This window comes from Rhineura floridana, chromosome 2, assembly GCF_030035675.1.
Source record: "Rhineura floridana isolate rRhiFlo1 chromosome 2, rRhiFlo1.hap2, whole genome shotgun sequence".
Classification (NCBI taxonomy): domain Eukaryota; kingdom Metazoa; phylum Chordata; class Lepidosauria; order Squamata; family Rhineuridae; genus Rhineura; species Rhineura floridana.
Genome location: NC_084481.1, coordinates 97,214,228 through 97,228,387, shown reverse-complemented (window position 1 = coordinate 97,228,387; position 14,160 = coordinate 97,214,228). Strand labels below are relative to the sequence as shown.

The window sequence follows — 14,160 nt, the reverse complement described above, 5'->3', positions numbered from 1 at the left end:
CTCCTACTGGGAGAAAAGGCGGGATAGAAATCTAATAAATAAATAAATAAATAATAAAAAATAACTTAGGTCAGCTGGAGTGAGAAGTGAATCTGACTCATTTTTGAAGATTAGGAACATAAGGTCATTGGTCCATCCAGCTCAGTATTGTCTACACTGACTGGCAGTGGCTCTCCAGGGTTCCAGACAGGGGTCTTTCCCATCCCTGTCTGTAGATGTCAGGGATTGAATGTGGGGCCTTCAGCATGCAAGGCAGATGCTCTGTCACTGAGCTATGCCCCTTCTCTTCTCTAAGTTATGCAAGTTAACTGAATTACATTTAGACTGATTTTTTGAAAATGGGAAGGGTTTGGTGAATTTAAAATTTCCATTACTGTCTCTTTAATATGTTCCTCATATTGGACTGTTGGGAGCAAGGACATCTTTACTGGATCCAGTCCCCACTAAATTTATGTCCTGCCTCTCCCAACATTGCTTTCATTTCTCCCCCTACTTTTCTTTATTAGGATCTTCTGGGATGGTCACGGAAGGATCTTTGCAGCGAGTTTGGCATTGTAGAAGTTGATCGGTCTGCTACCTTTGGCATGGGTTGGGCTGCTGGCGTCGGCAAGGTTGTTTGGCCTGGTGAAATGGAACAGGATCGAGAGTTTGGCACTGGCACACAGGACTGGGTGAGCTCGTATAGCGTTAGTGATGCCAAAAGGCAGGATATGGAATTTGGTGCCAGTCAGCAAGACTGGACCAGAGGTACACCGTCGCAGAGCAATTCTGAACCAGGTCAAGAAGAATGGCTCACTGCCTATGGCAGCAATTGTGCTGATCAGAAGATTGAGGAGTCAGATTGGAGCAGTACGTATAGTATCAGCACTGCTGAGTCTCAGGACAGAGAGCTTTACATGAGGAAACCAGGCTGGCCCAGACTCTGCAGTAATGACAATAATCAAGAGAGTAGCACATTTGCTCCTGAGAAAATGGGTTGGAATAGCGCATATGATGTTGGTGTTTCTGAAAGGACTGACTGGCTCAACAAATACAGTGAAGAAAATGCCAGCTGCCTTGAATCAAAGGTCGACACAAAGTTATCAGATGAGTCTGTCAAATACGGTACTGACAGCCATCAGGATACAGAACTCGATGTCAGGCATTCAGAGGGGCCCAGTGATCCCAGTGCTAAAACTGTTGGCTCTCAGGATGCCACATTCAATGCCAGCCAGTTAGGCTGGCCTAGTGACAGCAGTGCTAGACAGGTGCTTTCAGAGTTCAGTGCCCACCAGGTGGAGCAGCTCAGTGGTTATACTGCAAACCATCTAGAATCTCAGATTAGCACCCAACAGCGACTGCGGCCTAATACATATGGGTTTGATGATGACAACTGTCAGGAGTCTGAATTGAATGTCAAACAGTCTAACTGGCCCAGCAGCTATGACATGGGGCTTGCCCAAAGTCAAGATGGTGAGTTTAGTGCTGAGAAACCAGACGGAGCCAGTGAATGTGATGATAGCCGAACAGGCTGGGAAAGAGAACTAGGTGTTGCAAATAGGGGAAGCGCCACTGAATTTGAGGCTGGTGATCTGAAGTTCTGTGCTCGGAAGCCAGTCTGGGCTGATGATTACAGCCTTAGTGAAACTGATACGCATGGTAGTGATTTCGCTGGTGGCAGAAGGGACTGGATCAGAGACACTGATCTCTCAGCAACAGAACAGAAAAAACAGTTAGGTGCCATAGGGAAGGACCTAGCTGAAAGCTGTGGCCCATTAGAGTTACAGAGTCTAAGAGTGACAGTGGATTTGGATGAGACAGCAGGCAGCCTGATCGGTGAGGCTGGAGGCTTAATAACTGTGGCTATGGATGAGCCCAGAGGAGTTGGAGAGGGGCAGCCTGAGTGGACTCAAGATCTTGGGCTCAGAGGCATGGACCTCTCCAGTGACTTGAAAGTTGGGAGCCCAGATACATCTAAAAACCACGCAGAGAAGCAGCCTTATTGGTCCCCTTCCCTGGGCCTGGAAACCTTGTCTGCCTCATCAGATGCAAGAACTTTGGATCCAGAGGAGACCAGAGAACCTGGTGTGGGGCAAGCGGATTTGGCCTATGGATCTGGCACTGGAAGTATGGAAGTGTCTGATTTGAGGCCCAAGGCTTTGGATGGGGCTGAGGAAGTAGGCCTAATACAGACAGACTGGACTGCTGCAACTGGGGTAAAGCATGAGGACCACAGCTATCAGTTTGCAGCTACTGGTTTGGATGGTGATGAGATGCAGCATCCAGGAGCAACTGGAGACTCTGGAGAGAGGTAAAGGCTTATCTCTTATCAAGTTAGAATAGAAGAAGTGGTGGGGTGGGTGCTAAATGAACACAAGTTGACAAAGAAATTGAAGTACTTTTGCTTTTGCGTCCTTTCTTTTGTAAATAATTAGTCAAAGGGCAGTTGCTCGCTTGTTAATCTGTTTGCACCCATTCCTGTTTATCCCTCCCTGTTGCCTGTTGTTGGTACAGGCAATATCACATATTTCTCTGTGTTTGTAATGCAGAGCTGCTGTTAAAGCCAGAAATCCTTGTAGGAATCAGGATAGGCAGCAGCTATGGCACTACAGTGTAAAAGCACAATCCAAGATTGTGGCAGTTGCTCTTTCAGCTCTCTTCCTGCCAGAAAGTGGGGAGGAAGCCAGATAACCTGGACTGTCCCCAGTCTGAGGCAGCTATACATGTTCTGAGATGCAGAAGCAAGTCATAGTGTGCTGCTGTGTTTCTCTAGCGGGGAAACCCAGCTGTTGTTCCATTGCTACCCTCCATCTGGTACCGCATGCCCAGTAGCCACAATCTGCACTGCTGTATTTTCCTAGTGGGAGAAGCACAGCAAAGTACTGTGGCTGCTGCAGAATGAGCTCAGGCAGCTGGGGTGGGCCTACAACAGATCACCTGGAGGAACATTTCTACTCTCCCTAGGTGATCAGGCAAATGCTTAATGATAAAGCTGCTGCTCCTCTTTGCTCATTTATGGTCAGTTACTCATCCATTCCAGTGTCTTGTCTTGGGTAGCTGCCATGTTCAGTAGGAAGGAAGACAAGGAGGTTGATTCTTTTCTGAACTGCATCTCGTGTTTGGCTTTCAATTAGTTGTCTTGCTTCAGCAACAACCTGTAGCAGCAGGTCCCATGTTTTATACACAGCATTAGCACTCTGATTCAGTACGCCCTGAAGTTGCTGCCTTTTTGTTATGAGTGAGAATGAATGACAGTATTGATCATTCTCTTTTTTAATACTGTATTCTGTAAATCTCTCTCTCCCTCATTACCTTTTCCTAGTCTGAGATATATAGTCTTTTCACTTCACCCTTGGCTTTGCTGACTAATACCGCTTTTTACCTATAGTACTTTGGCTCTGAGTTTCAAAATTCAGCTCTGTGGAAAGGGGAGAAATACCAGGCATCTCCGGTGATGTACTTCTCCATTTACCTTTTTAATCCACTGACAAGTTTTTCTTGAAATTTATAATGCTACCTGAAACACAGATTCTTTAAGATCCATTCAGTTGCAGTAAATTAGGTTATTTCTCATTAACGTGCATGTGTGTATGACTTTGAACTTTTCCTAACGTTAAATCTTGCAAGTGTGACAACTTCTTGTTAGTCATCAGTTTTGTTTTGCCAGTGCATTTTTGTCACCTCCTTAAGCCTTGTGCCTCCATTTTATTATCATATTGAGCACCAGTCATGTAACTTTCAGTAAGAAAAGCCGAGTCTTAAAACACTGCAAGGTTGACACCAGCACTAAGGAAAGTGGAGCATTTGCTAGCTGTCAGGACGAATAGGCTGGGCTTGGTGAGCACTTCTAACATGGGCTACTGATCTGCCTTCTCTGTGGGTTTCCTGAACAGTGGAGGTTAAGGATCACCTCAGCATGGACATAACACTCGGACCACTCTTGACAGGAGTATGGGTGCTTTGTCAGGATGCAAAGTGGCATTACAGAAGACTCCTCCCTTGAATGTGACTGTTCATCTCTTCTGTGACAATACATTATCTAATTTCAACCGCTATCTAGGTATTTGGGAGATGAGCAGGAAGGGTGACATGAGGATTGTGCTGATGTGAAAGTGGCATGCTTTTGCAGAAGTAGGAACAGGTCCCCTTTGCTAGTTGGGTCAGGAGGAGTGGGACAGGCCCTAACAGTCTCTTCTCAGGAGCTGAAATCTCTTGCCCAGAGGCCCTCAAACCTGGAGCCATACCTGTATTGCTTTCACTGAGGAAAACTATTGAGAGCTTTTCAGCTTCATTGAAATGCAAACCAGAGTAAGAGTAACAAACACATCTGTTGTTGTCTTTCTCCCATCCTCCGCCTAAAGAAACAATTTTCTGTTTATATAGCTAATGCCCTGTTTATGTTCTCATCCTTTTCTGCAGGTTACCTGCATCTTTCCTGTTCTAGTGTTCAAGAAACTCTTATCACTGCTCGTACTAAGACTTTCAAGGAACTTTTATCACTGCTTGGAATAAGACCCGCATTCTTAGCTCTTTCTATCCAAATGTCCCCCAAACTGGAATGTGATTATGGAAAGCAAGAGGGACAAGAAAGATAGTTTACAATGCTGCAGTTCATCAAGCTAGCTATGAAACTGGGGCAAACTATTATTATTTATTGCATTTATTAGTCACCGTATGCTGAAGCCTCTGGGTGTTTAGCGATGAAAATTAAAGACATTAACATTAATCAAGTACAGATGAAAGTCAATATAGCAAAAAAGAACCATGACAAACCAACAGACTAATGCCAAGCCCATCTTGAGCATAAGAATCATTGTCATCAAGTTAAACAAAATAAAATAAAATAATGTTTAAAGCACTGCTTTGTAACAGATGTTAAAAATTAATAAGAGGCCTGGGAGAAAAATCCTGAAATTTTCTCATGTCTTCCATGTATGTGTAGAAATTGGGAAGAATTGGATCAATGCTAATCTCAAACAATAGAGATTGTCATTATGTAGACTTTGTAACCTCTGTAAAAATGGTTACAGAGATGGGTTTGGCTGCTGTACAGGGAGGGCAAGGAAGAGGGCAGGGTAAGAATTAATTATGGCCACATAGTCACTTTTAAAGATGCAGGCTTCACCCAAGGAAGCCTGATCTTACTCAAAATATGTGCCTTCTGAATTGGCTAAAGTGCCCCATGGGGAGAAATTTGTAGGTTCTGTTAAGAGTGCATCCAAGGTTACCCAGTGAGCATCATGATTGCGCAGAGATTTTAACTTGAGGTTCCCTGGTCTGAGCCCAACACTGCCCCTATACAACATTGGCTCTCTGTTGTACAATCTTGTGCATGTGCATGCCTGGGCACACTCCTGTTTTGTAGCTCTCTCTACCCATCTTGGTTGCTGTGCAGCAGGCAACTTCCAAGCAGAAGCTTTCTTGAGTGTGAGATGATACAGTGCACGTGGGAATCACATGGAGAGTGAGTGAATCTCTGTGCTGATCCCAGTGATTCCAAATTAGGAACCAGGAACAACAAGTGACACAGTCCAAACCAGTGAAAATTGAATGAAAATTCCATGCTCATTGATGTATCTTTTCTTTGGTATGCCCCCCCCCCTTTCCATACTTGCATTCTTCCAGCCATGGGGAAATGGTTGTCTTGGCAAGCCTTTAGAGTCCTCAAAAGTGTCACAGTTGCTTCAGGTGGTACCTCGTTCAGCATAGATTCTCTTCTGTACCCCCTGTCTTTCTTTTGTATATCTTTTAGTCTTCAATGTTATATGGACTTTGCCTTCCTTTCTTCATCTGTGACACGGGAAATGTTGACATAACATTCAGGCTCTGCAAGGACAAATAGAAACCTCACAATCAAATCAAATTAAGTGTAGCAGTTTATATCTGATGTGCACAGTTTATTCTAGTCACAGAACTGGGGCTTACTGAATTCTGTCTTTTGTTTCAGTGCTGCGTTCTAGTCTCTGACCACTATCCCCGTTCTCCATCTCCTTCCCATCTAGAATGGGGTTAAATATTGAGTGCTGTCAAGATTTGGATTATTTTGTAACTGAATGTAGCTAGGCTTGGCAGCTCACTGAAGTTGATTAAGGCTGTAATCCTATGGCCCTGTTCTCATGTAACAGTAAGCCATGGTTTGAAACAAACTATAGTTTATCTTGAAAAAGTGTGTTGTAAGTGCTACTCTAATTGTGACCTCTGGGCTCTTCCTTTCCCATCAGAAAGCAAATCACAATGCTGGCTTAGTGTTGCATGCAAACTGATGCTTGTGGTCCCCCCCCCCAAAAAAAACAACAACAAAGCACATATGGTAATCCAAGAGCAAACCTTGACTTCTACTCATGGTTTGGAGAGGCTCCAAAAGCATGGGTTCACGATAAACTATAGTTTTAGACTACGGTTTATAGTTGCACACAAACCGGGCCTTTGTGTTTTATGTGAGAATAAGCCTCATTAAACAGAGTGGGATTTACTTCTGAGTAAATGTGCATAGCATTGTACTTCTGGTTTAGCTGCCCTTATGGGACTACAAAACCAGGGAGGTTGTCAAATCAGTGCTTTGCAGGCCGGTGGGTTGTAAATTGGTCATGCTTGTCATAAAGGCAGCTTTTGGCCTAAGGCACTTGTAATCTTTGTAGTAGCTACAATTCCATACTCCACAGTCTCCATTACAGCCTAGCCCTTTGAATTGTCACCATAACTTGCATTTCCCTTGGCACTAGGGAAATGTGTGGATTTCTCTTTCCTCCTGACTTTTCTAATACAAACTGTTGCTGTCTTGGATCATGTGAGCCCTCTGATGTAGCCTGAAGTGGCACAGCCCCAGGAAGGTTGAACCATATCACTCTTAAGGATGGGGTCATGATTTGCATGATGAGGTACTTGTAGTGCTTCTTAATTGGCGGTAGTAGGTTTGAATCCTTCACCATGGGGTCGTCTGTTTCTGTCATTTCTTTTGCCCTTCATTGTATCTAGAAAGTATTCATTCTCCCTTTGACTGTCCTCTCTGTCCTTCGCACACCTTCATTGCTTTTGCACACTGAGGGAAAAAAAGCTTTTGGAAGAAGATGAGCAAACGTGTGGATTCATGGGGTGGGATGAGGGAACTGTAGTGGGATGGTGAGAACCTTATCAATGAGAATAAGAAGACTCTGACCCTGACTTTTCGTTATCTCGTACCCAAGGAGAAAATTCCATCGTCAACGACTGTCCAGCCCCAGCCGTCTGCTGGAAGAGATGGTTTCTGATAGTGCTGTCAAAGAGGTGGCCCATCAGAAGAGACCTGCCTCCTTCCACAGTTGCCATTCAGAAAAAGAGAGGGGACTCAGTGGCTGGTGTAATAACCAGGGACCTGCAGCTGAAAGGGCTAAAGGATTGCCTGTCCCAGCAGAGGAGGATGGAAAGGCTTTGTCTGCTGCAGATAGCCAGTTAGCCAGTGGAAATGGGAGTCAACCACCTGTGGAACCGAGGGTGCTGAGTCATCCAGAGCAAAATGGAAGTCAAGTTGCATGGCCCATATTGCAGGAGGGTCATGCTTCAGAGGGAGCTGAGGCACCCACAGAGGAAAACTTCATCTTCTTAGAGGCAAGTACTACTTCAGATGATTCTGTGGTGCTCACTTGACCCCTTGAGATATTTCTGCTAGGCATGGGCTACACGTGCACAGCAATGCTAAGATTTGAGGGGCATTTACATTACATTTAAATATGTCGTTGATATAGAAACATGGGTTCCGAATGGTTTCTCTCGCAGACAGAGGGCTGTATTCCAGACTTGCGTGATAAAATCCCTTTGCCATGTGCAAAGAGTAGCACCTCTAATGGAAGGGGAGGTAAATAACTTTTTTACTCTCTTCCTTCCGTGACTGCTTCTCAAGGTAGGCCAGTCGTGCCAAGAGATGTGAAGGTCTGGAAAAATAAAAAAAGTTTTTTTCTCCTTTTCCCCTCACTTTTCTTTCTCCCCCTTTTCCTGGCTCCCCCTTGTTTCTTACCCATTTTTTTGAAAAAACAACAACAAAAGACTTCAGAAAAAAGGGGGAAACATTTCCCCCCAAATTTTTCCATTTTCCCCTCCAGTCCTGCACATCTTTAGTTGTGCCTAAGAAGATGGGAGTGCTTTCCAGTGATCCAAGGCAAATACTTAGAAAGGGAAGCAGAGAAAGCATCCAGCCTACTTGTCTCTCATCAGAGACCAGCATAGCCTGCTTTTCTCTGTCAAGCCTCACTCATACATGCATGTACCATATACCAAGTGACTAGGCCTGTGAAAGGTTGAAGGTAACCCTGAGAGTTTGGCACAAATGCACCCAAGACCCCAACAGCCAAATTTTATGAAGTTCCTTAAGAATAAAAAGGGAAGAGAACAAATGGAAGAAGCAGAATGTTGCTTCAAGAAAATAACAAAAGAACCTTTTAGTTCAAGTCTAGCTATCTTAATACTGCTGCTTACAAACAGGCTCGCATGTAGCAGTGTAGAGGGCCAGTTGAGGGACAAAGACTGCATGGCCATAGTCCCCTTTTGAAGATTGTGGATCTAGCTGGGACTTGATAGGTAGCTGGCTGTGTCCAGCCAATTATAAGTCATGTCACATTCTTTGGTAGACTGTTTTAACTCCTTTTGGAAGTTGGGGAGATGGTTATTGCAATGTAAATTCCCACTGCACTTCTTCATCTCTCTGCCAGACAGAACATATTCTGTGCTTTATGGATTCAGGGCGAGACATGACTACTTGCTAAGGCAGAATGGAGAACAAGAGATTGGGGTCCTTTGTTACAGTGCCTACTCTTTATTTTTTTTTGTCCTCCAGTGTTGCTGTAGTTTGGTAACTGACTGCAGATAATATTGCAGGCTTTGCAGGTTGGCTCATGACTGCTCCAACAAACAGCCTGTGTCTTGTTGCTGAAGTAGGGTTGAGTTGGAGAATTGGAGAAGGAAGAGAGGAATCTAAATACTTTTCCTAACATTACTATTTCAGTTTGACAACCTGAACCAAAGTCTTCATTTTGTCCTGTCTCCATACGAGTTGTAAGTCGGTTAAGGGGGTGAGGTTTAGCCAGACCATGCATACTAATCTGTCTAGAAGCTCACCTACCTGGCCTAGCAATGCCCTTGTATCATGCTACATGGGCAGAGCTAGCAAGTCCAAGCTATTTGTAAAATGTTCCTTCCCACACTTCAGGTTTGAGTGACATCCCAGGACAGAGTAGGCAGGCTGGTGATGGTGCAATCTGGCTGAAAAGTTCCCAAGTAGTTCCCTGCCTTCTGTGTACTCACAGCAGTCAAAAGTTCGCCTAAAATTTAGAAGCTGAGCCAATAATGAAAGAGAGTGTTTAGGGAGGACTAGAAGGAATGCAGCGAAAATCAACAAGTATTAATAGCTTTTTAATGAATTGGCAAGTTATAAATGGTGAAGCCCAGTCTTGGGGAGGGGGCTGGGTGTGGTCTTGAAGACTGAGTCTCGCTCTGGAATGTGTATGGAGTAGGCTTCAGTTTCTACTCCCTGAAGTAACTGAAGCTGAGAAGGATCTATGGGGATGCTATGGGAGTTTCTGTGCATTCATGGAAGAAGAAATGTGTTGTTCTGATCTCTTCCTTCACCTCTTATATATGCATTCAGGATACAGAGGTTCTTGACAACACTATGTATCGTGACCGTGCTAATTTGGGCCGTAAGCGAGGTCATCGGGCACCAGCCACCCGAACTGGAGGCACTCTTTCAGAGAGTGACAGAGACAGCTGGATGTTCAAGGATTCCACAGGTAGGATGGAGTGTTACAAGCTGGGCCTGTTAAGTGGTTTGCATGTGGCCACCTTTGGTGTATTACTGACACTGGTGTAGCCTGGGGTGTGTTGCCTCTGTTTGTCCTGCTTGGTTATGTCATTTTGTGTGTGGTGTATTCCTGTGACGCTGTTTTGTTAACTTATCTGCCCACCTTCCTCTGCAATAAGCTTTGGGTAGCTTACATATGATTCCCAGGCAGCTTTTACTACACAGGCACTGTTAGGGTCAAATCATCTTAATTATTGGTAGTTTATTGTTTATATTGTGCCATCTGTGTGCAAGATGTTTTGCAGAGTACAAGAACACAGGAGCACATAATCTAAAATGCAACCAGGGAATAGGAGACAGGGGTTAACAAGGCAGTAATATGTGGCTGCTTCAGTTGCATGTCTTAAGCTTTGTTATAGGCTTTAGCAGATGGGCCAGATATGGCATGACTGGCTGTGAAAAAGATTTTTAGCAGGAATGTCCCAAGTTGCCTTTCATTACTGTATTCTAGGCACTGTGCTTTAGGTTGTAGCTTTGTTTTCCTCTCTCTGTTGGGGCATGAATTTGGTGTGTGCCACATGGTGTCAGCAAGCATTTTCTTATATTACGATACTGCCATTTCCCTCTCTTTAGAGCCTCGAATAGCTTCTGCTGTCTCGGATGAAGAAGCCCCAGAGGAGCCAAGGAGCAGGAAGTCACGAATTTCTCCATTGTCCAAGGGGGTAAAGGTGCCCCTCTTCCCAGGACTGAACCCCTCGGCACTTAAGGTAGTACCTGGAAAATGGGGATGCGGGGAGTGAGATGGAGAGTGACACAATGAGAACAAACAGGTTTGGGTGGGTAGGCAATTGGAAACTGGAATGTTCCATGTTAGATTTCCTAGCTGAAATCAAATTACTGATTGGGGGGAGGGGGAAGAAAACTCAATAGAGGATAAGACTATCAATGCTTATTAGTTATGGTGGCTAAATATTACCTCCCTCATGCCACTCTATACCAGTTGCTGTGGATCACCAGTGGGAGGGTGATACTGTGCTCATATTCTGCTTTGGATTTCGCGTAGGCATCTGGTTAGCTACCATGGGGAAACAGAATGCTGGACTAGATAGACTTTTGCCTGGGCCAGCAAAACTCTTGTGGTCTTATGTCAGAGGAGACGAATACCTCACCTCCTAACCCTTCTGGTAAAGGAAGTGTAGGGGGTGGATGTGAGGGAATACAGAAGGTGACCAGTGAAGGGTTAGGGAGCAGGACAACTCTAAGCAAATGTTAGAGGTGTTTTGCTAATTGCCTGCTTGTTGTTCTATTGTCCTCGATCCTAGGCCAAGTTGCGAGGCCGCAACCGCTCTGTTGAGGAAGGGGATCCACAAAGTGAGGCCAAGGAGACACATGTACAACGCTCTAAATCATGCAAGATTGCCAACATCACTGGGAAACCTCTGGTGCTGCCACCCAAGCCAGAGAAATCCTCAGGGTAGGTGTATCATAGTGGGAAATTGCATGTGTTGGTATATCTGCGGTGGTTGCCATGCTTGCTGCAGGACAGGGGTGTGATGTGGCTCTCTTTCCAGCAACTGTAGCCAAAGAAAGGCAGCACCCAACAAAGCAGGGGAAAACAGACAAAAAAACCATCATATAGCCTCAAGAGTGGCTATATCCTATAGCCAGCATGGAGTTTTCACATTTTTCAATGTTAAATTGAAAATACACTCCCATGCCATTCTACTGCTTCCCATAAGATCATTTCAAAACAAAATCTTTTGAAAGTATAGTCCTGAACTCAGAGGGTTGTTAAGCAAGCATTTCTAAGTTTTCATGGCAATACACAAAACACTCAGAGAGAATCTAGAGTTCAAAGTGTAAAATGAGGGGGGGAAATCCAGACCCCTGTTGGACTTTTTTCAGTCAGTGGTCTCATAATTTGTTGAAATTAATTAAAATCAGCCATATTCACAGAGTACTTGTAATCCTATTACTGACCTTGCCCCATACTCTGACCTTCATTTCTGCAGTTTAAAAGTTAAAAAAAAAAAAAAAAGCATGGCTGATTTTAATTAATCAGTGAACAGTGAGCACTCTGCACTGCAGCATTTTGTTGTAGGTCCCATTTGTCTAATCTTAAGGACATTGCAGACCTCTTGTTAATCAGTTTCAGGTGTCTGTATTCCATTTGTCCCTTTAAGCCAGGGATGGGAATCTATGACCCTCCAGACGTTATTGGACTGCAGCTCCCACCCATCAGTCATGCTGGCTGGGGCTGATGGGTGTTGCAGTCCAACAACATCCTGAGGGCCCCAGGTTCTCCTATCCCTGATCTGAGTAGCGCATAGTCATTCTTCGTCGATGAGATGTTTTGTTTTTTTAGTGCTGATATTGAATGAGACCTCTTAGTGCCAACTAATTGAGACCTTGTAGTGGTCAGCATTTAACCAGAGGAAAAGAGACAAAGGCATTCTGCTTTAAGACTCTTACCTGATGCAGATTCATGTCTTCACTACCAGCCTTTCCACCCCCTTCTCTCCCTCCCCCCATTTCCTTGCTTTTTTGAACACCCAGCCTAAGAGTTCTGGAAAACTTGTAAGCTGCACACGATTTTGTGACACTTTTGGTTGGTCTAAAAAATATTGCCCTAAGACAGGTTTTAGAGTTAGCGATGTGTTTATAATAAACCATTTTCTGCATTTTTTTCCTTTTTTCGCTGAATGTTTCAGTTGTCTGCTCCCTCTGTGGATATCCAAAAACTGTTGCTATGAAAGTTTTGAAACTCACTTTTGGCATTGCCTCCTCCCATGCGAACCTGCTCAGGAACGTAGTTCCACTGCAGAGGCCCTCCTTTATATTCCTTTGCTGTTAGAGGTACAGCTAGTGGACATGAGAACGAGAGAGCGAGAGAGAGCGCTTCTCTGATGTGGTGTCTGGAACAGCCCGCTTAGGGAGCTGTGCTTGACCTCTTCATTGCCTGTCTTTCAGCAAGCAGTGAAGACTGTCTTGTTCCAGGAAGCCTTCACTTAATCTGGCTTCTCACCATGATGTTTTAATTGCTGTTTTCAGCTGTTGCCTTACAGGCTTGTATTTATGATTCTTATATTTTATAACCGTAGCTGTGGTAAGCTGCCTTAGTACATTCCGGTAAGCAAAGGCAAGTAAAAGTAGTTGAAATAAATAATAAACATAATAAATATATTATTTTGGGGCAATCCTTGTTCCTTAATGTGTGGTGAATTTTGGGTTGTGCCATGGGCCACAGGGCTACCTGCTGTATTGATCCGCTGCCCACCACCCAGCAGAGGCGGCAGACATAGAGGGGAGGAGAGGGTTAGCAGTGTAGGGCCCCTACATCCTGCTCTCTGTGCTCTATCTCCTTGCCTGCATGATGTTGGAGGGGTTGGAAAATAGCATGTGGTGGTATGATGGTGTGGCTGGTATGCTGAACATTTGTATTTGAACCATTTCTTGGTATCTGGGCCCATGTTTGGAAAAAAGTAGTTTCTTTTCTGAAAGGAATTGGGGTACTCCGGGTGTGTGCCCATACACATATCTGTGGGACAAGGGAAACCAGTTGAGAACTTACATTTGTTTGTGTGTTTACATTTGCCTCTGGAATGCAGGTAGCCTTTGTCTATTATAGTTCCACCTTTTGCTTTTTAACCATTTCCTGATTCCCCCAGGTCAGAAACATCCTCGCCCAATTGGCTGCAAGTTCTGAAGTTGAAAAAGAAGAAGTCTTGAAATAAAAAACATTCAGGCAAGTGTCTCTTCTCAGATGCAGGGCTTAAGTCTAGATTCCTAAATGGGCATCCGATTCTTAATATTTGTGCAAGTGAGATCATCATTGCTTGCATGACACACAGCACAGTTGGCCTTTCCAGTTCTGCTGCTGCAAGAAAAGTTTGTGAAATTTTGGCAGTTGTGGTTGCTATATGTCAAGCATGAAGATCACTGAATTGTTATCCCAGAGAGAGGAGGATCAGGCATTTAGGCCTTCTGGAAGCACTCTTCATAGCTGATGCCTGTTGGAAGGAGTTGTGGCTGTTAAATCTCTTCACTGCTAGCAGCCATATACCCCAAATTCTCTCCTTCATGAGCCTCAATGCAGTCTTCAGACTGCTTATGTTTGCATTGTACATTTGAAAGCATACTTGTGTGCAAAAGTTATGTTTATAGTACACATTTATTTTTGCAATTTTTTTGGAGTTGGAGTCTTTATGCCCTTTATTGACCTAGCATTTATCACACTGGTAGTATGTTTTGGGTTAGTCCCAGGGGCTATAAGTTGCTGATTCTAGCTCTGTTTTGATCAGAACTTTCTTTCCAGTCAGAACATTCCAGCAGCTAAGTCAAAGGACCTTTCGCCCCTCCAGGCTCTCTGTTTCACTATGATAGGGTGGCTGGTTTTGGGCTTGTGTTATAGC

General features: G+C 44.3%; 1 protein-coding gene across 7 annotated transcripts in view; it reads left to right on the top strand.

Moving 5' to 3' along the window:
• TNKS1BP1 (tankyrase 1 binding protein 1) overlaps positions 1 to 14,160 on the top strand; it is a 31,261-nt gene that overhangs the window by 14,688 nt on the left and 2,413 nt on the right. For all 7 annotated transcript variants that reach the window (XR_009760571.1, XM_061609608.1, XM_061609613.1 and 4 more), the window contains exons 6-11: positions 507 to 2,290; positions 7,164 to 7,563; positions 9,596 to 9,737; positions 10,382 to 10,515; positions 11,071 to 11,222; positions 13,417 to 13,493. Coding sequence is in view for 6 of the 7 variants with exons in the window: in XM_061609608.1 (XP_061465592.1) it covers positions 507 to 2,290; positions 7,164 to 7,563; positions 9,596 to 9,737; positions 10,382 to 10,515; positions 11,071 to 11,222; positions 13,417 to 13,477 (2,673 nt within the window). In the remaining variant the exon portion in view is untranslated. The remainder of the gene's footprint in view (positions 1 to 506; positions 2,291 to 7,163; positions 7,564 to 9,595; positions 9,738 to 10,381; positions 10,516 to 11,070; positions 11,223 to 13,416; positions 13,494 to 14,160) is intronic.